At 37.3% G+C, this 26,810-nt stretch overlaps 1 protein-coding gene and 1 long non-coding RNA gene across 11 annotated transcripts in view; one reads left to right on the top strand and one right to left on the bottom strand.

Moving 5' to 3' along the window:
- Positions 1-26,810, bottom strand: part of SYT16 (synaptotagmin 16) — a 318,945-nt gene that overhangs the window by 154,343 nt on the left and 137,792 nt on the right. For all 9 annotated transcript variants that reach the window (XR_010130767.1, XR_010130766.1, XR_010130764.1 and 6 more), the window contains exon 2: positions 5,869-6,048. Coding sequence is in view for 1 of the 9 variants with exons in the window: in XM_055361139.2 (XP_055217114.2) it covers positions 5,869-6,048 (180 nt within the window). In the remaining 8 variants the exon portion in view is untranslated. The remainder of the gene's footprint in view (positions 1-5,868; positions 6,049-26,810) is intronic.
- On the top strand, positions 3,263-26,627 carry LOC129526545 (uncharacterized). Of its 2 annotated transcripts, none has more exons than XR_008671219.2 (3): positions 3,263-3,351; positions 9,113-9,257; positions 26,266-26,627. It is a non-coding gene; the product is annotated as an uncharacterized lncRNA (long non-coding RNA). The 2 variants fall into 2 exon arrangements; XR_008671220.2 differs by having other exon boundaries at positions 3,289-3,346.

Raw genomic sequence — 26,810 nt, 5'->3', positions numbered from 1 at the left:
GAACCCACCTCTTGCATCAGCATGACCTGGATGCGAGACATGGAGTCAAAGGAAACCATTTCAGAGCTTTAAGATTTGACTGCCCCACTGGATTTTGGACCTGCATGGGGCCTGTAGCCCCTTTGTTTTGGCCAATTTCTCCCATTTGGAATGGATGTATTTACCCAATGCCTGTACCTGCATTGTATCTAAGAAGTAACCAACTTGCTTTTGATTTTACAGGCTCATAGGTGGAAGGGACTTGCCTTGTCTCAGATAAGGCTTTGGACTTGGACTTTTGAATTAATGCTGAAATGAATTAAGACTTTGGGGGACTGTTGGGAAGGCATTATTGGTTTGAAATGTGAAAGAGACATGAGATTTGGGGGGAACCAGGAGCAGAATAATATGATTAGGCTTTGTGTCCCCACCCAAACCTCATTTTGAATTGTAATCCCCAGAGCTAGGGGAGAAGTTGTTATGGTAACCCTAAGAACCAAATAGGATTCCCATAATCCCCACATGTCAAGGGAGAAACTAGGTGGAGGTAATTGAATCATGGGGATGGTTTCTCTCATGCTGTTCTAATGATAGTGAGTGAGTTCTCACAAGATCTGATGGTTTTATAAGGCACTCTTCCCCCTTCACTTGGCACTTCTTCCAGCTGCCTTGTGAAGAAGGCTCCTGTCTCCCCGTCACCGTCCACCATGATTAAGTTTGCTGAGACCTCTACAGACATACTGAACTGTGAGTCAATTAAACCTTTTTTATTTATAAATTACCCAGTCTTAGGCAGTTACTTATAGCAGTATGAAAATGGACTGACACATGAGGCAATTAAGATCTTGGCCACTGGGGTCAGGCAATGTTTAGTCTGACTCCCAGCCTTGCCATTTAATAGCTTGAAAAAAAATTCATTTCTCTCACCCTCGGTTTTCTCATCTATAAAATGGAGATTATATTACCACCTGTTTGTTGAATTGTGAGTGGGAAAGGTGCACAGACAGTCCTCAACTTACAATGGTTCAACATATGATTTTTTTGTCTTTATCTAATATTCTCAATTTATGATGGGTTTATCTGGAATTAACACCATTGTAAGTGCAGGGGCACGTGTACTTGAACATACTCTCATCTAAATGCAGAAATAAAATGAAAAATATTTTATAACAGCAGTCATTATGGCCCAAGCAAAAAGAATCTGGCCACACCTGCTGGGGCAGGTCAGAAGCCCCTGCTGAATCAGAAGGTATCTGTTTAGTTGCAGGTAGAGAGCAGAGAGTAATCTTGTGCAGGCACCAGCCAGTTGGGCCTTTCTACCAACTGGTAGGGAGAAATTGTCACATTTTAGCAACCATCCTTCTGAGCTCCAGCTGAGCACCAGCTTTGCCTCAATGTACAAAACCCGTTTCCTTACTTACTCAGTGCTCTTATCTTTCTCTGGAGAATCCTCCATCTTCCCATGCTCAGTGTTGAGAAACTAAACTTAAACTTGCCACTCAAAGCAACTCGGTCAATTTCATTTTGGATAAAGTATCAGTCTTTGGGATTTCCACTCCCACCTTCATGTTCCCTTACAGCAGGGAGCATCTGGGCATTGGTGTGAGTTTATTTAACATGATGCGCTGTTCCTGCTGGCTCCTGCTGACTGCAGGAGAATCAGCCTCTGCCTTACAGCATTCCACAGCAGGAGTACCTCTTGGTGATGACCCTAGGCAGTACAAGCTATATAATTTGCAAGACTCAGTGCAAAATGAAAATGCAGGGCCCTTGAAAATCACTAAGGATTTCAAGACTGCAACAGCACATCATCACTAAGCTAAGCACAAGGGCCCTTCTAAATGTAGGCTTTGTGCAGTTGTGCAGTTCCATGCCCAGGAAGCCAGCTCTGACTACAAAAGGCCTTGGATTGTTCATCCTCCAGCCTCCAATACAGGCCCACCTCATGGTAAGCTGCAATAACTCCCCAGCAGGCACATTGACTCATTCCTCTGCTATCTTCTCTGCCCCTGCTCCCACCACCAGGGTCAGGCAGAAATTTCTAAAACAAGTGTTCTCCTGCTCACTGGAGGAACTGTAGCAGCGGCGTCTTCTCAAGTTCTCTCTCCCTCCAGCACCACCAGTATATTTGCCCCACCACAGCCCCCCAGGCCCACATGGGACACCAGTGAGGCAGTCTCCTGCCACAATTCCAAAAAGAAGCATGCGGCACTCTCCTTTCTGACTCTTCTTCGGGTGTGTTGAATTCCAACCTTCTTATCACAACCGGCCTGACTGGGTCCCACATCTGTCCTCCTTCTCAGGGTCTGGTCCAGGAAACACTTCATGGTCTCCAAACCTCTTTCCTTTCACCACTTCAAGTCATGGTCTGCCCTTTCCAGAAGAGGAAGGGCATTCTTCTTCCCTTCCCTGCCTGGGAGGAAATGCCCTCATGTCACATTGTCTATGCTTTCTTAAAAGCATAGACAATGTGCCTCTTAAAATGAAACTCTTTGCACCAACTCCTAAATTTTGCTTTTGGAATATAAAGTTTTTTGGAAGGGGGCAGCAAACAAAACAAAACAACCGAAATATTCTCTTTCTCTCTCCCCCCTTCTCTCAAAGCTCGGCTTCTTTTAAAAACTATTGTCTCACTGTGAAATTTTTATTTTTAATCAATTTTTTATCTCAAAGCTGAATATTGGCTTTTTTGTTCCAACTGATATCCATCCTTCCCCAAAGCAATCATTGTCAACGAACAACACAAGAACATTACATAAAGAAATCAAATAATGCATGTAAAATACTTCGAATAACAATGCATGTAAAATACTTGGCAATACTAATTGCTAAATAAACAATAGTTACCAATGATCATTATCTGTATTATTATTATTACTATTACCTATGTTATTAGGAAAACACCATTCCAGTTTCTTTGTCCCCTTGCCTAAATCCAGACAGAATGGCATGTGTAAATTCTTTAAACTTTAAAATATATATAGCCTAAAGGAAAGCAAGGTATTTTTGTCAAGCAAATCATTTTGCGTAGTAGGTTTGGAAAATAAACATCCACTCTTGCCTCTCTGATGTTACCACATAATCGAAAGGAATTATTTTATTCTTCAGAACCTCACATATATTAAATTAAAATAATTCAGTTTCTGATATTCTATCATTTTTTTATCAACAAAAATGGCAATCTTATATGGTTTAATCTAAGAGTAGGATGGTCTCATTTTTATTAGTTCTCTTCCATTCATAGACTGAAAGCTAGAGAAGAAGTTGCTATGGTAACCCTAAGAACCAAACAGAATCACAGAATGAGAATGGGAGAAGCCTAATCCAGACTCATCAATTTGCAAATGAAGACTTAAGGCTCAGAGAGGTGAAGTGAGTTTCCCAAAATATCGTGGCCAATTAGTGGCAAAACTAAGCTCTGTCTGTCTGTACTGGGCTTCTTCCCACCACACTAGGCTGCCTGCCTTCCTTCTTTACGTTTGTCAAAATATGTTAAGAACATCCCAACTTCGCTGAGAAATCAGTACTCTGAGGATAATTAAGGCAAATATCAAAGGTTAGACACAATCGGGGGTAGAAGCACGTTTTTCAAAGACTTTTGATAACAATAATTAAACTTGTAAAAGGAGAAATGTCAAAGTGAAGGTGTTTGCTTTTTAGACATTATAATTTGGGGATGCTCCTGAAGAAACTATTTTTAAAGCTCCCTTTACATGACCCCACTCTGAATTTGAGACATGTATTTTTCAGTGTTTCCTGAGTGAACAGCTTTTGTTCATGCTTTATTGTTATTGTTTCAACATTCTTAAAACCTCAACTTATTTGCAAGTATAATTCATAATTGTCTCTAAAATATTCAGATAAAATGTCAAACAAGACAAAAAGGAAATATTTTAAATAGTTCTAACCTCAGTTCCTCATAACCATTATAGTTTGCAAAGGAGAAAACATCACCAACTTTAATCTCCCAATTTAAGTAATGAATACAATTCATTAATATGTGATGTCATTCCTAGCAGCCATTACTGTGACTTGCTATTGCTGTTGCATTGCTATAGGCACTATGCTGGTGTCTCTACAGAATTAATTAATTTAATCTAGGTTGACCCTGTGAGAGATGTACTGATAATCCCAATACGCAAACAAGGAAACTGAAGTTCATAATGGTTCCATAATTTGCCAAGGTCACATAACGAGTGACAGCCAGCTGCTGAAGGGAGAGAAATAAAATCATGATGAATCCTACCTTCATACCACCCCATGGCCAAACAGACATCTGTTCATCTCACTCACCTATGTCCCAGCTGGGACAGTAGTGTCTAAACCATTCATAAGTCCCAGCTTTTGCATGGCAAGCTGTAATTAAAATATTCCATTCTATTTTCAGAATAAGTCATATGTCCCATGGGAAGTTCAAAAAATAAGGCCACTGCGATAGCAGGAATGCCAAAGGAATTGCCAAATCTGCAATTTACACCTCTCCCATTATTATTATCTCACATAGATATTTAAAAATATATCTGCACACTCTTTGATACTCTTCCCCTCAAAAAGTAGAAGTGAATTTCCTAAACATAGAGCTTGAGCTGTGCTCAATGAACAAACACAATGTGATAAAAGTGACATTGTAAGACTTCCCATGCTAGGGCATAAAAAGAGCAGTGGCTCCTTGCTTTCTCATGGATCTCTCACTCCAGGGAAAGCCAGCTGCCACATCATAAAGCACTCAAGTAGCCTTGTGGAGGGTTCCACATGGATCTGATCTGAGGCCTTTTGCCATCCTGGAGGGGACTCTGACACCACAGTCCAGCCTTCAGATGACATTCTAACTGAAGCCTTGAGATGACATTCTAACTGCAGCCTTACAACAGACCCTGATCTAGAATCACCCAACTAAGCCACTCCTCAATTTCTGAACTTCAAGAACTGTTAGATAATGAATTTTTATTAAGTTACTAAGTCTTGGGATAATTTGTTATAAGCAGTAGATAATATGCCTTTATTCCTACATTATGCCTTTCTTGTAACAAGGCAAAAAAGCTGAACTATCCATGGCTACAAAAGCTGCCATATCAGTAACCCAAATACTCTCCTTGGTCCAGGCATACTTAGAACACATCAAGAACGTAGGATACCTGGAGGGTACTCTCCTCAAGACCTTCCCTTCACTCAAAAAAATGTAAGGTTGCTCCTTGACCAGGTACATCATGCCCCATACCTTGTGGGGTATGGAAAAGGAGAGTAATAATCAGACTGATAAAAAAAAAACAGCAAAGTTATCATCTGTAAGATAAGAGTACTCTCTTTAAATGTCCCACATCTGTGTGATGATAACCATCCCTCTGTAAGAACATCCTGTATCACAAAGTTCTAGGCTTCAGTAATTGAAAATAGAATATGTCCTTTAAGAGCAGGAAGCCAATTATTTCTTTAAGTGTGTTATTCTTCCCTCATCAAATTGAAGGCAGTGAGTAAGTGACATAGTATACTCAGTGAGCTTAAATAGTAAAAACCTCCCTCTGGAAAAGTGACCATTGCCATACAAGGTGGGACATGGTCCTGAGCACTGAAAAATCTCAAAAACAGCTAACAAGTGAAATGTCAACATCGTTCTAACATGAGACTAAAACGCATCAAGGCTCTTGTCAAACAGAACACATATTTTTTCTCCAAGCATTCATCAGAGGAAAACTTAACAGAGACTTCTAAAGAGCTAAGAAGATGGGAAGTGGTAGTCAGAGCCTCTTCCCATCTGCTCCTTGAGCTCTAGGGAGAACATTACTTTCATAAAGAGAATGTATTCTTTAGTAAAGTCGATTCATCATGTCCACCCTGACCAAGACCACAGCAAGTTGCCAAGCCCAGGAGAATTTGAAGCATAATGCTTACCCAGCCCCTTGTGAATCCCAGTCTTGTCTTTAGAATGCTTTCTTTTCCCTCGGTGCTCCAGGAAAGGAAGGCCTCCTATCGTTTCAAAACACAGCTTCTTGTTGATGAAGAGGAAGAGGACGGCCAGAAGAACAATAAAGACCCCAACAGCAGACAAGAAGCCAATGGCTTCAGGAGTGACTGGTGAGAGAACACAAAGAAAAATATATCATCACAGTGAGAAAGACCTAAGTTTCAGTTCTAACAAATTGTGATCAATGCTATTCAGAATTTTTACTTTTATTAATGAGAAATGACAAACACTCTACAAGTCCTGACTCTGGCTGACATCCCCCAAGACTGTGTACCGGGAAAAGGAAAAGGACTGTTGGCCAGTACATCCTGTGATGCTGGCTCCTCAGATGAGAGACCTCTATACCTTTGAATGTGTAGTTTCTTCTACCTGGAGTACAACTCTTCTTGCTCCTGTCCTCAGCCCAGTATTCAACTTCAAACACACAATTAAGACAGAGTTCAATCAAATGGGTTTAGCTGGACATGGTTGACCAGTGTTATAAAAGCAAGTCTCCAAAAATGCAGCTGCCTAAAGCTTACACAATCATCACTTGAGACAAATTTTCAGATAAATAATTCTATCAATATTAGCGATTGGAGTGAAAGTCATTTCCTGGATACATTTTTGCAAATCCAGCTGTGCAATTTGATCATGGTTATCAACAGCAATAAGAAAATTAATAATTCATGCCATCCATATAAGAAATGCAAATTGTAGTTTTGACTACTAATATTTTAGAATTTTGGCAGATGAAATTCCATTTTTTCCTCTCCTCCTCCTCATCAGTATCAAAAAACTCTGTCCTTTAACTGACCTACCTAAGTACTACCCAGTATGCCTCAAAGAGTCCCAGCCATTGCATTCAGCTATGAGTATATATAACAGGGAGACCAGAGGAGCTAGTTCAGAGTTTAGAGAAGAATCCTCTAAGGAAGTGACATTTGAGCCAAAGTAACATTCAGTAAAGACATCCAGAAATTAACTTGTATAAAGGGTTAGATTACAGAACAAATGTCATTAAGAATGATTCAAGGGAATTGGGTATATGTGAACGCTTATGAAAATGAATCTCCTAAGAGCAGCTTTAATCAGTGGGCAGGTTTAATATATGATTTAATAATACAAATAATACAAAGCCTTAATAATATGAAGGGATAATACTCACCTAACCTTACTACCCAGATAAATACAGAAAAGATTAATCAAACCAATCTCAACACCTTGAAAAGATAAAGAAATAAATGATACTGCCTTACTGAATCAACCTAGTGGCAAGCCAATATAAGAACAAACAAAACAAAACAAAAATAGCAGGCAAGATAATAGCTTTATAGTCTGCAAAATAACAACAGTGCCTGCTATCAAAACCAACACATACCATGAAAAATAAAGTACATGCATATTGATTATGCCCTCTCCCTTCAGAAGCAGTACCCGGTAGCAGTAGTTATAGGCAAGGGATCAGCAGTCACAGTGCTTGGTTGAAATGACATACCACTTACTATCTGTGTGGCCTTCGGCAAATTATTTAACCTCTTTGTGCTTCAGTGTGCTAAACTATAAAAGGAGAAAATAAACACAGCTACATCAAAGATTAACAGAGGTAACACATGGAAAGTAATTGATGTGGCACTTGACAAACAGAGTCCTTAAATAGGAGTAAACCATCTTTCTCATCACCAACTTTCCAGAGCTACTAAAATATCTAGGAGCAGTCAAATATGGGATGGACCAGCTGCTTTGTACTCAGTCTGAGGTCTGGATCCCATCCTCCTCTTCTCTCTAGCTTTTTGCCCTTCACTCCTATACTGTCAGCCACTCTCCCTTGTGAATGCAGTGTCTTTCTCATTTGCATGAGAAATGAACCAGGTGTCTCCCATCCTTTAAAATTCCCTCCTCACCACCACATGCTCCTCAACCACACCCCTTTATCTTCTTCTTTCCACAATCAACCATCTTCAAAGTATCTTCTGCACTCATCACCATTTTTTTTTCTGAGACAGAGTCTTACTCCATCACACAGGCTACAATGCAGTGGCGCGATCCTGGCTCACTGCAACCTCCGCCTCCTGAGTTTAAGCGATTCTCATGCCTCAGCCTCTTGAGTAGCTGGGATTTCAGGCGTGCGCCACCATACCCAGCTAATTTTGGTATTTTTAGTAGAGACGGGGTTTCGGTATATTCCCCAGGCTGGTCTTGAACTCCTGACCTCAAGTGATCTGCCCACCTCGGCCTCCCAAAGTGCTGGGATTACAGGCATGAGCCACCGCACCCAGCCTCGTCTCCACTTTCTTACCTCTAAAGTTCCTGGTACTCTATACCTAGATTCCCACTGACCTCCCTGTTTCTAACCTTGCCCCCTCAAGTCCATTCTCCACACAATAGCCAGAACAATCATTCTGAAATGTATAAGTCATTTCATTTATAAGTTTGTTCAATTGCCCTTCTAAAGCCTCCTGTAGCAGGTTAAGCTGTGGCCTCAAGCACATATGTTCACCATGAGTCTCAGAAGGTGACCCTATTTGGAATAAAGGTCTTTGAAGATGTAACTAGGGTAAGGATTTTGAAATGAGTTCATCCCAGATTAGGGTAGCACCTAAATTCAATGATGCGTGTCCTTATGAGACACTCATAAGGACAAAAAAAGAAGGCATGGAGAGATGAAAGCCACATGAAGCCCAGGGCAGAGATTCGAGTTACAAAACCTCAAGTTAAGGAGTGTGAAGGGTGGCCAGCAGTCACCAGAAGCTAGGAGACAGGCACGGAACAGATTCTCCCTCAGAGCCTCCAGAGAACCAACCTGCCAACACCTTGATTTTGAACTGCTGGCCTCCAAAACTGTGAGAGTAGATTTCTGTTGTCTTAAGTCACCAAGTTTGTGGTAATTTGTTGCAATAACAACCCTAGGAAACTAATGCACCATCCAATGGCATCCCATTACCCAGAGGACAAAATCTGAATTCCCTAACTCAGGTTACAAGGCCCTTCATGACCTGGATACTGATTCCAGTCTTTATCGCTCATCACTCCCCAACATCAAACTCTTTCTTGTTGCTGTGTTCACCTATTTCTGGTTCCCCAAACGTAGGTCACACCTCCAGATCTTTGCATATTTCAACTCCCTGGGACAACTGCTCCTCTGGCTAATCTGATACCATGCTTCCTTTGAAACCTTTCTTGTTCTTCTAGACAAAGCTGGATGCTTCTACAGTGTGTTGCCACCTACCAAGCCCTTGACAGCTTCTTCAACCAATTTCAAATGTTAAATTTTAAACTTTATAAGAACAGGGACTATGTCTGAGTTACTCATTGTACTCCCAGCAGCTAGCATAAGGTAAGCATTCAATAGATAATTTGTTGCCTGAATAAATGTTGGAACTCTTCTATGATACAACACATTGGCCAATGTGCCTGTCAGTGAAAACTCCTGGAAAGACATACCTCAAGGGTGTCAGCAAAACTACCAACATAGGATATGATTTACATTAAGATAGGTCTTAGGAAAAAGAGGATTCATGTATAAGCAGAAACATCTGCATCTTATAATGTCATTAATTAATGAAATTAAATTTTTATTTTTGAATAAAGGATCTTTTTCCATCATAAAAGCAGCATGAAACTCATTACATAAAATCTGCAAAATATGGAAAAATATAAAACAACTCACTACTAAGATTTTGTGTGCTTCCTTTCAGTCACTTTATCTACGTGGCAAATATAAAATTGTAAAGACCTCTCTGTTTCGGCTTATAAATATTTGTATTTATTAAAAAGTTTTAATTATTTTTAAATAAGTTAAAGAAAAAATAAGCAATTCATGCATAGAATAGAATGTTTGGAAAATATTAGAAAATATAAAAATGATGATAATATTCAATCTTATCACCTGTCACGGTTAATATTTTAGCTTGGTAAATAATTTTTTCTTAACTTTTTTAAATCATAATTGAGATACTATTTCATATGCTTATATTAATGAATTTAATGTAAAAACATTCACAGAGTGAAGGTAATATGAAGAGATTATTCAATATAATCTCCAAAGACACAAGAAAAAGTGTAGAAAATGGCCCTTATGTTACTCAAAATAACTCTGCTTTTTTGGAGAAGAAACATTTTTGTTAATAACAATTCTTGTAGTAATGGCTTAACTATGGATGGGTATAACATTTTTAAGTAAGTCCCAATATTTTTTTCTTCCCAAAACTATACAGACATTGCTCCATTACCTTTTAGCCTTAATGCTCCATAAATAAGTGTGATGATGCAGCTTACTTTTCGTTACTCTGTGGGCAACAGAATCTTTCAGTCTGTATGTTACTAGAAGCTTTTCCTTTATAACACAAAAATTTTACCAGAATGTATCTTTCTGTGAGTCTCTATTGTTCATTTTTCCTGGAAGCCAGATTTCATCAGATATCCACAATTTTTTTTTCAAGCTTAGGAGAGTTTTCTTCAATTGCATCTTCGATAATTTATTCTATTTCAACTGCTCTTGTTCCATCTTAAACTACATTACTATTTCTTCAGCTACAAACTTTCGTTTTTCCCTATTTGTTTTTTCCTCTACAATCTGACAGATATTAAACATTCCCTACACATTTTCACTAAGTTAAAGAAGTTAAAACATGCTTATAACCACTCTGGCATATGCACTATTATGACCTTTGAATATCTGAGTCAGAGACAAACAGTTAAGATATGGTCTTTCTCCATGCTTTCAGGTTGGGGCAGGGGTGAGGGATGGGGAACACTAGAAATAAGTTCAAGTCTAGCTAAGGAAAGAGAAAGCTTAGTTCAGTTAGAGAAAGGTTAGAGAAAGGCAAGTTTGGTTATTTCAAAAGAGTTCATGTTTCTTCCGGAATCTATTAATTTCAATTTCATCTTTTTCTGTGCTTATGAGTACTTAGTGAGAAGTCTAAAGAAGTGCATGAAGGACTCTTAGCCATAGCTATGTTAAACTGTAGATTCGATTACATGCTTTCTAAATAAGTAGTGTCATAGAAATGACTCAGAAGGCGGCAACACAAGACTTATAGGATTGCCTAATCAGGGTTGCACAAAAAGGGCCCTGTTTAGACATGTTTAAAATTCCAAATATAACTCAGCAATTCCACTCCTAGGTATGCACCCAAGAGAATTGAAAATGCAGCCATACCTTGGATATAGTGCAGGTTTAGCTCCAGACCATCACAATAAAGCAAAAATCACAACAAAGCAAGTCACACAATTTTTTTATTTCCCAGTGCACATAAAAGTTATGTTTACACTATACTGTAGTTTCTTAAATGTGCAATAGCAGGATATCTTTAAAAAACCATGTGCATACCTTAATTAAAAATACTTTATTGCTAAAAAAAAAAGCTAAAAATCACTAATCCCTCAGTGAAACATAATCTTTTTATTTATGGAGGATTTCTCAATGTTATGGCTGTTGAATGATCAGGACAGGTAGTTGCTGAAGGTTGGGGTGGCTGTTACCTTAAAATAAGACAACAATGAAGTTTGCCTCATCAATTGACTCTTCCTTTCATGAAAGATTTCTCTGTAGCATATGATGCTGTTTGAGAGCATTTTATCCACAGCAGAACGTCTTTCAAAATCCTCTCAAACTCTTCCACTGCTATATCAACTAAGTTTATGCAGCATCCTAAATCCTTTGTTGTCATTTCAACAATGTTCACAGCATCTTCACTAGGAGTGGATTCTATCTCAAGAAACCACTTTCTTTGTTTATCTATAGGAAGGCCACTTTTCATCTGTTCAACTTTGAGCATGAGATTGCAACAATTCAGTCACATCGTTAGGCTCCATTTCTAATTCTAGTTCACTGGCTATTTCCATCACATTTGCAGTTACTTCTTCCACTGAACTCTTGAGCCCCACAAAGTCATCCAAGAGGGTTAGAATCAACTTCTTCCAAACTCCTGTTAATATTGATATTTTGACCTCCCATGAATCATAAATGTCCTTAATAGCATCTAGAATGGTGAACCTTTCCAAATGTTTTCAATGTACTTTGCCCATATGAGTCGGTGGAATCACTATCTATGGAAGTTATAGCCTTGCAAAACATATTTCTTAAATAATGAGCTTGAAAGTTGAACTTACTCCTTGAACCATTGGCTGCAGAGTGGATGTTGTGTTAGCAGGAATGTAAACAACATTTTTCTCCTTATACATCTCCATCAGAGCTCTTGCATGACCAGGTGCATTGTCAGTGAGCAGTAATATTTTGAAAGGAGTCTCCTTTTTCCAAGCAGTAAGTCTCAACAGTGGGTTTACAATATTCAGTAAACCATTCTATAAATAGATGTGCTGTCATCCAGGCTTTGTTGTTCCATTTCTAAAGCACAGGCAGACAAGACTGAGCATAATTCTTAAGGGTCCTGGAATTTTTTGAATGGTCAATGAGCATTGGCTTCAATTTAAAGTCACCAGCTACATTAGCCCTTACCAACAGGGCCAGCTTGCCCTTTGAAGCTTTGAAGCCAGGCATTGACGTCTCCTCTCTAGCCATGAAAATCCTAGGTGGCCTCTTCTTCCAATAGAAGACTGTTTGGTCTACATTGAAGATCTGATCTTACGTAGACCATCTGTATAACTTGCTGCTGCTACATCAGCACTTGCTGCTTCACCTTGCTCTTTCACGTAATGGGGATGGCTTTTTTCCTTGAACCTCAGGAACCAACCTCTTCCGGCTTCAAGCTGTTCTTCTGCAGCTTCCTGACCTCTCTCAGCCTTCATAGAATTAAAGAGACTTAGGGTTTTACTCTGGATTAGGCACTGCCTTAAGGGAATGCTATAGCTGGTTTGATTTTCTATCTAGACCACTAAAACCTTCTCCATATCAGCAATAAGGCTGTTTTGCTTCCTTATCATTTGTGTGTTCACTGGAGTAGCACTTTTAATTCTCTTCAAGACTTTTCCTTTGCATTCACAACTTGGGCTAGCTGTTTGGTACAAGAGACCTAGCTTTTGGCTTATCTCAGCTTTGGGCATGTCTTGCTCATGAAGTATAATAATTTTCAGCTTTTGATTTAAAGTGAGAGACTCTTGCTTTCACTTAAATACTTAGAGGCCATTGGAGGGTTGTTAATTGGCCTAATTTTAATATTGTTGTGTCTCAAGGAATAGGAAGGCCTGAGGAGAGGGAAAGAGATGGAAGAACAACTGGTCAGTGGGGCAGTCAGAACTTACACAATATTTATCGATTAAGTTATTCCATGGACACTATTGCACTTCTAGAAATTGACCCTAAGGAAATGGAGATACATAAACTGCTTGACAAATACATCAAAATAACCATCTTTAAAAAGCTCAGTGAGCTACAAGAAAACACAAATAGACTGATTAAATCAGGAAAACAATATGTGAGCAAAATGAGAAGTACAACTAAGAAATAGAAGCCAGAAGAAATAAAGAACCAAACACAAATACTAGAATTGAAGATACAATGTCTGAACTGAAGAGAGAGCTTCAACTTACTCAAGCAGAATAAAGAATGAGTGAACACAAAGATAAGTCATTTCACATTATCCAGTCAGAGGAACAGAAAGAAAAGAATGAAGAGTAAAGAAAGTTTACAAGACTCATGAGACACTCTCGGGTGAACAAATACATGCATTATGGAAGTCCAAAAAGGAGAATACAGAAAGGGGCAAAGAGTATATTTAAGGAAATAATCACCAAAACTTCCTAAATACTGGGAGGAACATAGACATCCAGATTTATGAATCTCAAAACTCTCTAGATTGAACACAAAAAGATCTATACCGAGACACATTAGAATTAAACTGTCAAAAGTCAAAGACAAAGAATTTTGAAAGAATCAAGAGAAAAGCCACATGTCACATTCAAGAGACCCCCAAACAGACTATCAGATAATTTCCCAGCAGAAACCTTGTAGGACAGAAGACAATGGGATGATATAAGTACTGGGAGAAAAACTACAAAACAAAAATATTTACCTGGCAAAACTTTTTTTTTTTAACTTTTAAGTTCAGGGATATATGTGCAGGTTTTTTATGTAGCTAAATTGGCATGTCACAGGGGTTGGTGTATAGATTACTTCATCACCCAGGTAATAGGCACAGTATCCAATAGGTGGTTTTTCAAATCTTACCCTCCTCCCATTCTCCATCCTCAAGTAGGCCCTGGTGTCTGTTGTTCCCTTCTTTGTGTCCCTATGCTCTCAATGTTTAGCTCTCACTTATAAGTAAGAACAGGTGTTATTTCATTTTCTGTCCCTGTGTTAGTTTACTTAGGATAATGGCCTCCAGCTCCATCCATGTTGCTGCAAAGAACATAATCTCATTCTTTTTTATGGCTATGTAGTATTCCACAGCATGTATGTACCACATTTTCTTTATCAAGTCTACCATTGATGGGCATTTAGGTTGATTCCATGACTTTGCTATTGTGAATGGTGCTGCAATGAACATATGCATGCACGTATCTTTATGGTAGAATAATTTATATTCCTTTGGCTATATACTCACTAATGGGATTGGTGGGTTGAATGGTAATTCTGTTTTAAGTTCTTTCAGAAATCACTAACCTGCTTCCACAATAGCTAAACTAATTTACATTCCCACCAGCAGTGTATAAGTGTTCACTTTTCTCCACAACCTTGCCAGCATCTGTTATTTTTTGACTTTTTAATAATATTCATTGTGACTGGTATACGATGATGTCACTTTGTGGTTTTGATTTGCATTTATATAATGATTAGTGACACAGAGCATTTTTTCACTTACTTGTTGGCCACGTGTATGTCTTTTGAAAAGTGTCTGTTCATGTACTTTGCCCACTCTTTAACAGGGTTGCTCATTTTTGCTTGTAAGTTTTTTTAAGTTTCTTATAGATTCTGAATATTAGACCTTTGTTGGATGGATAGTTTGCAAATAGTTTCTCCTATTCTGTAGGTTGTTAGTTTATTCTGTTGACAGTTTCCTTTGCTGTGCAGAAGCTCTTTCGTTTAATTAGGTCCCAGGTGTCAATTTTTGTCATTGTTGCAACTGCTTTTGGCATCTTTGTCATAAAATCTTTACCAGGATTGATGTCCAGAATGGTATTTCCTAGGTTACCTTCCAGGGTTTTTATAGTTTTAGGTTTTACATTTAAGTCTTTAATCCATCTTGAGTTAATTTTTTGTATATGGTGTAAAGAAGGTGTCCCGTTTTAATTTCCTGCACATGGCTAGCCAGTTATCCCAGCACCATTTATTGAATAGGCAGTCTTTTCTTCATTGCTTATTTTTGTTGACTTTGTCAAAGATCAGATGATTGTAGGTGTATGGCATTACTTCTAGGCTCTCTATTCTGTTCCATTGATACAAGTGTCTGTTTCTGTGCCAATACCATGCTGTTTTGGTTACTGTAGCCTTGTAGGATATTTTGAAATCAAGTAATGTGATGCCTCCCAGTTCTGTCCCAACACCATACTGAATGGGCAAAACCTGGAAGCATTCCCCTTGAAAACCAGCACAAGACAAGGATGGCCTCTCTCATCACTCCTACTCAACATAGTATGGCAGTCATGGCCAGAGCAATCAGGCAAGAGAAAGAAAAAAAGAGCATTCAAATAGGAAGAGAGGAAGTCAAACTATCCATGTTTGCAGATGATATTATTCTATACCTAGAAAACCCCATAGTCTCTGCCCAAAAGCTCCTTGATCTGATAAACAACTTCAGCAAAGTTTCAGGATACAAAATAAATGTATGAAAATCACTGGCATCCCTATACACAAGTAATATCCAAGCTCAGAGCCAATCAAGAACAAAATCCCATTCACAATAGACACAAAAAGAATAAAATACCTCAGAATACAGCTAACCAGGAAAGTGAAGGATCTCTACTATGAGAACTACAAAACACTGCTCAAAGAAATTAGAGATGACACAAACAGGAAAACATTCCATGCTCATGGGTAGGAAGAATCAATATTTTTTAAATGGCCATACTGCCCAAAGCAATTTATAGATTCAGTGTTATTTCTATCAAACTACCAGTGACATTCTTCACAGAATTAGAAAAAACTACTTTAAAATTCATATGCAAACAAAAAAGAGCCTGAATGAAGAAGGCAATCCTAAGCAAAAAACCAAAACTGTTCTTTAAGAATGAAAAAGATATAAAGACTTTCCCAAATAAAAACTGAGTTAAGGAAGTTGAAGTGGGCAGATCACTTGAGCACAAGAGTTCGAGACCAGCCTGAGCAACATGGAGAGACCCCATCTCTACAAAAAATTTAAAAGTTAGTCAGGCATGGTGGCGTAGACATGTAGTCTCAGTTATTATACTTGGGAGGCTAAGGTGGGAGGATCACTTGAGCCTGGGAGGTCAAGGCTGCAGTGAACCCATGATTGCACCACTGCACTCCAGCCTGGGTGACAGAGTGAAACCCTGTCCCCCGAGCCCCCCAAAACAACTAAGGTAGTGCATCACCATTAGACCTGCCTTACGAGAAGTACTCAAGGGAATTCTTCAAGTGGAAATGAAAAGATGCTAAAGAACACAAAAGAATATGAAAATATGAAACTCACTACTAAAGGTAAATGTAAACACAGAATATTGTGTTACTGTAGTGGTAGTGTGTAAATCTCATTTAACACCAGAATGTAAATTAAAAGAAAAGATAGTAAGAATAACTATAACCACAGAAATTTGTTCATAAAAACATAACATAGCAAGAAACAAAATATGACATCAGTTGCACAAAGCGTTGGGGGAAGACATAAAGTGCAGAACTTGTGTATGTGATTGAAGTTATCAGCTTAAAATACACTGCTATAATTATAAACTGTTCAATGTAAACTCCATAACAAAAAAGTACAGTAGATGCACATAAGATAAAAAAATTAATCAAAGCATACCACTATAAAAAAATCAAAACACAAAGAAAGACACTAAGAGAAAAAGAGAGGAAGAAGAGAACTACAAAAGAGACAGAAAACAATTAGCAACACGGCAATAGTAAACCCTTATCTATCAATAATTCCATTAAACATAAGTGAACTAAATGTTCCAATTAAAAGACATATAATGGCTGAATAGATTAAAACAAAAAATAAGACCTAACTATATGCCACATATAAAAGAGTCACGTTAGATTTAAGGACACACATAGGCTGAAAAGGAAAATGGTCGATAAAGATATTCCACGCAAATAGTAACCAAAAGACAGCAAAGTGGCTATACTCATATTAGACAAAATGGACACTAAGACAAAAACTGTCACAAGAGACAAAGAAGGGCATTTCATAATGACAAAAGGGTCAATTCTACAGGGATCTATAACAACTAAAAATATATATGCTCCAAACATGAAAATACCCGAAATATAAAACAAACATTGACAAATCTGAAGTGAAAAATAGGTAGCAATGCAATATAATAAAAGGCGTCAATATCCTACTCTCTATAATATATAGACCATCTAGACAAAAAAAATCAATAAACAGCAGAACTAAATAACACTACTGGCCAAATGGACCTAACAGATACATACAGAACATTCCACCCAATAGCAGCAGAGTAATCATTCTTCTCAATTACACACAGAACATTCTACAGCATGGATAACATGCTAGGTCACAAAACAATTCTTAACAAACTTAAGAAGACTGAAATCATTACAAATATATTTTTCAGTCACAATGAAATAAAACTGAAATAACAGAAAAAATGGGAAATTCACAAATACATGGAAATTAAATAACATGCAAATAATTATGAGGTCAAAGAATGAATCAAAAAGGAAATTAATATTTATCAAGACACAAAAAATACAACATACGAAATCATATGTGACTCAGGAAAGCAGTACTAGAAGAGAAGTTTAAAGCAATAAATACGTACATTAAAGGAGAAAGATCTCAAATAAAAAACCTAACTATATACCTCAAGAAACAGAAAAATAAAAAAATACTAAACAAAAAATTAGCGGAAGGAAGAAAATAGTAAAGGTAAGATCAGAAAAAAAATGGACTAGAGAATGGAAGAACAATTTTAAAAATTGAAAAAACTGAGTTGTTTTTCTGAAAAGATAAACAAAATCAACAAACCCTTAGCTGAACTAAGAAAAAAAAGAGAACTCAAAATCAGAAATGAAAGGGAAGATATTACAACTGAACCTACAATTAAAAAGAATCATAAATGAATATTATGAATAATTACACATAAATGAATTAGACAACTTAGAAGAAATGGAGAAGTTCCTAACAATATACAACCTACCTAAAACAAGAAGTAACAGAAAGCCTGAACAAACCAATGACAAATTAGGATATTGAAGGAATAATCAAAAAACTCCCAACAAAGTCGAGCCCAGGACAAGATGGCTTCATAAGTTTATTCTAACAAACATTTAAAGAATTAATAACAATCCTAAAACTCTTAAAAAGAGAAGAAGAGGGAACACTTCCAAACTCATTTTATGAGGCCATTATCACCAAATACCAACACCAGACAAAACCACCACAAGAAAATAAAACTAGAGGCCAATTTCCCTGATAAATGAATATACAAAAATCTTCAACAAAAGCACTAGCAAACTGAATTCTACAGCACATTAAAAGGATCATACATCAAGATCAACTGAGATTTACCCCTGTGATGCAAGGATGGTTCCACATACACAAATCAATCCATGAAGTATGCCTCATTAACATAATGAAAGATAAAAATCACATAATCATCTCAATAGATGCAGAAAAAGCATTTGACAAAATTCAACATTGTCTCATAATTGAAAAACTCTCAATGAGTATAGAAGGAACTTACTTCAACAAAATCAGGGCCACTTATTCAAAGCCCACAGGTAACATCATTTCAACAATGAAAAGTGGAAAGCTTCCCTCTAAGATCCAAAATAAGACAAGGATGACCATACTCCCATCACCAAAAGTGCTCTCCAATACAGTCCTGAAAGTCCTAACCAGAAAAATTAGGCAAGAAAAAGAAATAAAAGTCATCCAAATCAGAATGGAAGCAGTTAAAACTTTCTCTGTCTGCAGATGCCATAAGCTTCAATGTAGAAAACCCTAAAGACTCTTAAAAAAAAAAAAAAAAACTGTTAGAACTAATCAGTGAATTCAGTAATGCTGCAGGATTTAAAAATTAACATATAAAAATTAGTTGTGCTTCTATACACTAACAATGACCTATTTGAATGAGTAATTAGAAAACAATTGCACTTACAATATCAAAAAGAATAAAATACTTAAGAATAAACTTAAGGAGGTGAAAGGCTTACACATGGAAAACTACAAAACATTGATGAAAGAAATTTTAAAAGATACAAATAAATGGAAAGACATCTCATGATCATGAATTGGAATAATAAATATTGTCTATTTTAGCAATGTATAGATTTAAAAAAAATCTATAGATTTAATGCAATCCCTGTCAAAATCACAATAGCATGTTTTAAAGCAATAGAAAAAAAAAATCCTAAAGCTTATTTGAAATCATCAAAGACTCTTAATAGCCAAAGCAATACTGAGTAAGAAAAACAAAAGCTAGAGGTAGCACACTCCCTGATGTCAAAACATATTGCAAAGCTACAGTAATCAAAACAGTATGGCACTTACATAAAAACAGAGAGATAGCTCAATGGAACAGAATAAAGAGCCCAGTGATAAACAGACATGAATATGGTCAACTGATCTTTGACAACGGTATCAAGAGTACGCAATTGGGAAAGAACAGTCTTTTCCACAAATGGTTCAGTAAAATTGGATATCCACATGCAAAACAATGAAATTGGACCCTTATCTCATACCACACACAAAAATCAACTCGAAATGGATTAAAGACTTAAACATAAGATCTGAAACAATAACACTTTTAGAAGAAAACGTAGTTTTAAAAGCTGCTAAACACTGAACTGGGCAAATCAATTCTTAGATAGGACACCAAAAGCACAGACAACAAAAGCAAAAATAAACAAACAGGATTACATCAAACTAAAAAGTTTCTGCACAGCAAAGGAAACAATTAACCAAATGAAAAGGTAACCTATGGAATGAGAGAAAATATTTTCAGACCATATATCTGATAAAGGATTAATATTAAAAATACATAAGGACCTCCTAAAACTAAATAGCAAACATACCAAATAACCCAATTAATAAATGGGCAAAGGACCTAAATAGGCATTTCTCCAAAGATGGCATGTAAATGACCAACAGGTACTCAAAATCACTAGTCATCAGGGAAATGCAAATCAAAACCACCATGAGATATCACCTCAGATCTGTTAGAATGACCATTATGAAAGAAAGAGAAAGAGAAAAATAAAAGAAAAAAGGAGCAAGTGTTGGGGAGGATATGAAGAAAAGGGAACCCTTTTACAGTGTTGATGGGAATGTAAATGGGTACAGACACTATGAAAACCAAGATGGATATTCCTCAAAAAATTAACAATAGAATTACCACTTGACCCAGCAATCTAGCTTGTACATACATTCAAAAAGGAATTAAAATCTGAATCTCAAAAAGATATCTGCACTCCCATGTTCATTGAAGTATTATTCACAATAGCCAAGATACGGAATCAACCTAAGTATCCATCAATGGATGAATGGATAAAGAAAATGTGGTATATACATAAGATAAAATATTATTCAGCCTTAAAAAAAAGAAATCCTGCCATTTGTGACAACATGGATGAACCTAAAGAACATTATGCTAAGTAAAATAAGACACACAGAGAAAGATAAATACAGTACCACATGATCTCATATATGCAATAGATTTATAATAGTCAAACACATAGAAGCAGAGAGAATGTTAGTTGCCAGCGGCTGGAGCAGAAAATGGGGAGTTGTAATTCAACAAATATCAAGTTTCATTTATACAAACTAAATAAGATCTGGAGATCTACTGTACAATATAGGGCCTATGATCGACAATACTGTATTGTATATGTAAAAAATTTGCTAAAAGGGTAGATTTTATGTTAAGTACTCTTGACTTCACCCCCAAAATAGTGGGGAGGGACAGCATGAAACTTTTAGAGGCAATGAACAAGTTTATACCATTGATAGTGATAATGGCTTGATCATTTCACAGGTACATACTTATCTGCAAACACATCAACCTGTCTACACTAAACACCCACAGCTTTTGTATGTTAATCACACCTCAATAAATCAGTTAAGTACTATATACCATCCTGCTACGGTAAAGACTGAAAAACTGAAGTATTAATACATGCTACATTATGGGTGAACCTTGAAAACATTATTAAAGGGGTCTGAATTTTACGATATATGAATTTTATCTCAAAAAAAGTTTTAAATTCAAAATATACATATTTTTTAAAATCATAATTTCCTTAGATTTTGAGAGTTATTTCCTTCATATTTAAAGATTCTGCAATTTTATTATTCAACATTTAGAATTAAAAATAAAGTTTAAATATTATAGGTCATGAGAATTGTAGTCAGCACAGTGCTACAATTAATGTGTAACACCGAACAGAGCAAGCCAACAGCTCTATCAGTATAAGCCAAGGTGGCATCTGAGTCTAAACAAAATTAGAGACTTTGACAGGGAAGCTTTAAAGGCATGTTGCATCCCTATATACAAATGCTATAGTGAAGAAAAGCAGTATATATATCATCTGCTATAGATGACAAGGGCACATATGTCAAGAAATTTAAGTGCCATCTGCAGAGTAACTCATCTAATTATTCCAGTAATTACTAAATTGGAAATCAGATGGCTGTAAAGTTTGGTCACACAGTTCATGCTAAAAACTTCCTCTAAGTTAACTGTATGTCTGGCGTGCCACTGGATAGCCCCATCTGTTGATTTTCAAGCAGTGGCTCAAGGAGAAGGCAGAACATATAATGACATAAATAGAGATGCTTCAGCATGTCACACAGTCACTAGATGTTTGTAAATTTCATTCCATGGTTGGTGAAGGGGTAAAAAAAAAAAAAAAAAAAAAAGGCTAACCAATTGCAGCCATCTGACTCACAACAAGAACTAGAAATAAGATTAAAGGAAGCTGAAAATTTATTTAACAAAATAGTAAGGAGGGAACCAGATAACTGAGCAAAAACAATATGAACAATTAGAAAGTAAAGGTATAATTTCACAGGTATTATAAACTTTCTGCCATCACTGTGGGAAGTGTGAGGAATCTCATTAAAAACATGAGGAAAGCCTGAGGTAAATCTAAAATGCCACTTATAGATCCCTCCCATCTTTGAGTATCCATTAACCTGAGAGTTCTCCTTCCAATGAAATAACCTCAATTTCACTCATCCATTTAGAAAGCAGCAGAAGTTTGAAACATTCTATGATGTTTTCAAACAGTCATGCAGCAGAAGTCCCTGACTTAAACCTAAGCTTTGTTTGGATTCTGGTCTTGCTTGAGCATGACTACATTCTCCTCCAGGAATCCACTTCCCTAAGGACCACAGCGCCTCCCAGGAAAGGCAGTGAACAAGGTCAGAGTAGAGGTGACCTGGGTACAGCACAGGTGTCTACCACTCAGGTTGACCCAAGCCCAGACTCCTTCAGTCCCAGGATAAGGAAGTGACAATCAAAGGTACAGCATTAGGTATCGGCAGCTTTTGCAAAACAAGGAGATGTTTTCAAAGGCAATTTCAGCAGCAGTAAGAGGTGAGGCCCTAGACCTCAGAATTCAACAGGACGGTGGAGACAGCAGTTGGCTCCAGCAACAGTGCTGGTGACTTTCAGTGTCATTAGCAATTTAGGAGGTCACCATGGGGGAACCAGAGAGAGCAAGAGAGCAAATGCTGTGAACAAAAGGCTTGGTCCACAGGGTACAAGAGAGAGGTCTCCTGGAGACCTCTAGAGCTACTTGGCAGGCATTATATGGAGGTTGAAGTTTTCAAAGAGGAGATTTAAAAAAAATATTTGGACCATTTCTCTTGCTTTGACCAGCATAATCACAGATACTACAGTTTATGTTCAGATTTTCTTTGCAATCAACAAAAAGGAGGTAAGAAATTGGAAACCTTTAAGCACTGACAACCAATGTGTCTGTTCTCTATAAAAAGCAACTTAAGGACACAAATTCAAAATATCTGTACAATTAGACTCATTTCTATATTAGTTGTTTATACAACCAACTACAAAATTAAATAAGCCACTTAAAAATTAAAACAGAACAAGTTACACTGAGAGCTTTAATTTTCCTTTTTTGCTATGTGATGCTTCTAGAACTAAAAGAAGAGAAGAACAAAGTCTGTGATACTTCACAGCATATTATTTTGCCAATGTCCTACATCCAGAGCTAGTTAGGCATTATAAGCGTAATAATATTCATAGATACTCAGTCATTTTTCTAAAAATTTCTGAAACTGTGAAATATAAAAAATATATATTTAAAGTTAGGAAAATGGGTGATTCCACTTAAATGTTCTTCCTAGTTAATAACTAACAAAGATACGTTAACTACATGTTAAAACAAATTCTTTGCAAGGAAAAAATAGACCTTTCAAAAAATAGGAAAAAAAGTGGCTTAATGAAACCTAAGTGAGATTTTAACATGTTCCAAAATAAAACATAGCAACATATGGAGTCACTAGCAACCAATCATTTTTCAAAACACTTGAGAATACAACATTTGGGGGTATACATGGGGTGCTATCTTTAATATAATAAAATATGTGTGTTGAAATAAGTCCATCATCTTCTGAGAATTAAGTAACCTATCTGCTTTACATGTTTAAAATGTACATTCTTAGCATTAACACACACAGACACATACACTTCTGGAAGCTGAAAATTATCAGCAAACTTGCTCTCCTTTCCTTTAATACTCAGATGTAGGCTCAGAAGCAGCATTTAATGATGAAAATGGTTGAGATGCACCAATAGTCCATGGAGTGAATCTCTGAGACTTTCCTCACTTGTCTGAGTTTCCCTGCACACTTCAGCTATTCTCCACTCTCTGCAGACCTCTCCATTTTCCTGTATCTTCCCAGATGGGAAAGAGAATAGAAAACCAGCAAAAGGTGATTTGTCAGTTCATAAGGCCACAGTCAACATTTCTGGATGGCAGGGTTTTCAATGGCATGCTTATGTTGCTGAATTTAATTAAGCAATACATGAGCCTTGTACAATTTATGTCATTTGCCAAAAAAAAAAAAAATCAGCATGAATATCACTGTATCAGTTCAACATTGTTGAACTTAATGGCCAGGCACAGTGGCTCATGCCTATAATCCCAACACTTTGTGAGGCTGAGGTAGAAGGACGCTTGAGCCCAGGAGTTCGAAACCAGCCTGGGTAACATGGCGAAACCTGTCTCTACTGAAAATACAAAAATTAGCTGGGCATGGTGGCACCTACCTGTAGTACCAGCTATTCGGGAGGCAGAGGTGGGAGGATCACTTGAGCCTAGGAGGTTGAGGCTGCAGTGAGCAGTGATCACACCACTGCCCTCCATCCTGGGCAACAGAGTGAGACCCTATCTTAAAATATATATATACTGAATATAATATAATTATAGAAATAATTAGGAACATATGCCCAATAAAGACATGTCATGTTGAAATGTCAGAGAATATTCAATCACATTATTTTGGGGGATTGGTTGTTGAGTCAATGGGGCAATTTAAGTTTCACATAAAAAGAGAATATTTTCACAAATGAGAGAGATTGAGAGATAAGTCTACTTCAGACAGATAAAAAAAATCTTGGAAGAAAGACATACGACTTTCTTCAACTCTCCAAAACAAATGCATTTGGAAAACATTTGGAGTGAAATATAATTTTGATTTGTTTGTAACTTTATTTTTCAACTCACAGAAGACTGCCCACACAGTGAGACTAAAACTTTAACAGAATTGTTTGTCACTAATCCAATACCCTTAAAAAGACAAACCATTTTCTTGCAGCCTAAAACAAATATTTTTGAAAAGATTATAAAACTCTCCCAATTTTAACTCCTGACCCCCAAAGTAAGGTGTAGAACTGGGTGCTTAAGGACTTGCCTAAGTAGTACATGGGACATCTAGAAATAAGAATACTGAAAGACCCATTCAACCCCAAACTTCTCAGACAACACATTTTCTTGTGTTCAAAAGGTTACCTGTCCACAGATATAAGTTCACCCTGTTACTAAGAATTTGTTTGTTGGGAGCATTCAAAATCTGCAGATATTTCAGATGAGAGCAAAAATGCATAGCCCTAACCAATAAAACCAATTATCTAGCGTTAGTGTCCCTTTTTAAAGCTCAGACCACAAACAACCATTTAGGTAACAACCATTGAACAAAACTATCATATATTCAAATAAAATCGGCATCCTTTATCTATTCAAATTCCTTAGTAGGAAACTCTTCCTACAGGGAAGTTTCTCTAGAGTTAATTTCTGGGGGAAAAGAAAACAAAAACCCTCTTCCAAAACAGATGGGATTCTAATCGATTCTCAGATTTCTCTACTAGAAGTATTTACTGGTTCTTTTTAATTACAAAAAAAGACACCATAAATTGTCTGTTTTACTGTCTGTGCTAATTTCATTTCATTATATCCTTGGAGTAAGCTATTATTTTCCCACTGGTTCCCATGGCATTTTTCATTATCAGCTGCTAATTGTCTAGCATTCACATAGGACTGTGAACCAAGTAGGCTGCCGCGTGGGCCGAAGTTCTAGAGGAAGCTGAACAGCAATAGGTTTCAGCATTGTTATTATTGTGACACATTAGAAAATTTCCACCCACTTGCGTGCCCACATCACTCTGCTGCACATCATCTGTACCCAGAGGGGCTGTGCACTGAAGCATGGGAGGCCATCTGTACCAGGCATTCCACTTGGTGATTATCACTACACATCAAGGGAAGATTACACGGGGCCAAAGGGTTGCAGCTGTGAAAGCCATAGGTCTGTCTCCATATGGCAAGCATGAGTGTTGATCTGAAAACACAACTACTACAGGCCCATCTAAAAGAGTCCTTTATTTCCAACCTTGAGCACAAGTACCTGACTCAACCCAGTTACTCCCCCAAACTTCCCCCATTTACCTTTCCAAAATCAAGGCCAATTTAGAGACGTAAACAATTTTTGAAAGATGTAAAGAGGTTGGAGACTTTTAAATAGATTTTAACATGTATTGCTCCTTGAAATCATTCCCGGTGGGGATGTGGATATCTGGGGCTAATTACATTTGACCTTATAAATTCAGAAAGGGGCAAACAAAAGCTATTAGAACAGCCCAAACAACATGCAACATTTTACACATTTAGGTCAAGAGGGAGTTGTCAAAGCCTCTTAATTCGCAAAGTAGACAAGGACTAAAAAACTGGGACTTTGAGGCACAGAAGATGGTGTTTTTATTCTTGTGTTTTGCAGGCACCGTGTTACAAAGTCTTGTGAAACAAAGCCCTGATTTCATAGCAAGCTATGTGCTGAACTTTCACCAGAAAAGTGTGCCTCCTTACGGAACATCCTCTAAGGGTACGGAGCTACCCTCACCAGATCAGAATCACAGGGGCTAAAGTACTTACATGGGTTAACCGAGATCATTCAAATGCTGTAAAATTGTGAATGATATAGGATGACTTTAAGCTGAGCCTCACTTATTGCCGCATCCAATAACACCATCACAGTCCAAATTCTATTCTAGGACTTTGTTGGTTAAGAATACAAGAATCAGCCCAGTGTGGCGTGGTGAGCATCTATAGTCTCAGCTACTCAGGAAGCTGAGGTGGAAGAATCGCTTTGAGCCCAGGAGTTGAAGGCTTTAGTGCACTATGATTATACCTGTGAACAGCCACTGCACTCCAGCCTGAGCAACATAGCAAAGTCTATCTCTTTTTAAAAAAGGAAAAGAAAAGAAAAAAATATACGAGATTTAAAGTTCACACAGAGATACTCAGTCTCTGTGGACTGGTTCA

Source organism: Gorilla gorilla, chromosome 15 (assembly GCF_029281585.2).
Source record: "Gorilla gorilla gorilla isolate KB3781 chromosome 15, NHGRI_mGorGor1-v2.1_pri, whole genome shotgun sequence".
Taxonomy (NCBI): Eukaryota; Metazoa; Chordata; class Mammalia; order Primates; family Hominidae; genus Gorilla; species Gorilla gorilla.
Note: the sequence above shows the minus strand (reverse complement) of the source record. Positions and strands in the feature narration are given on the sequence as shown.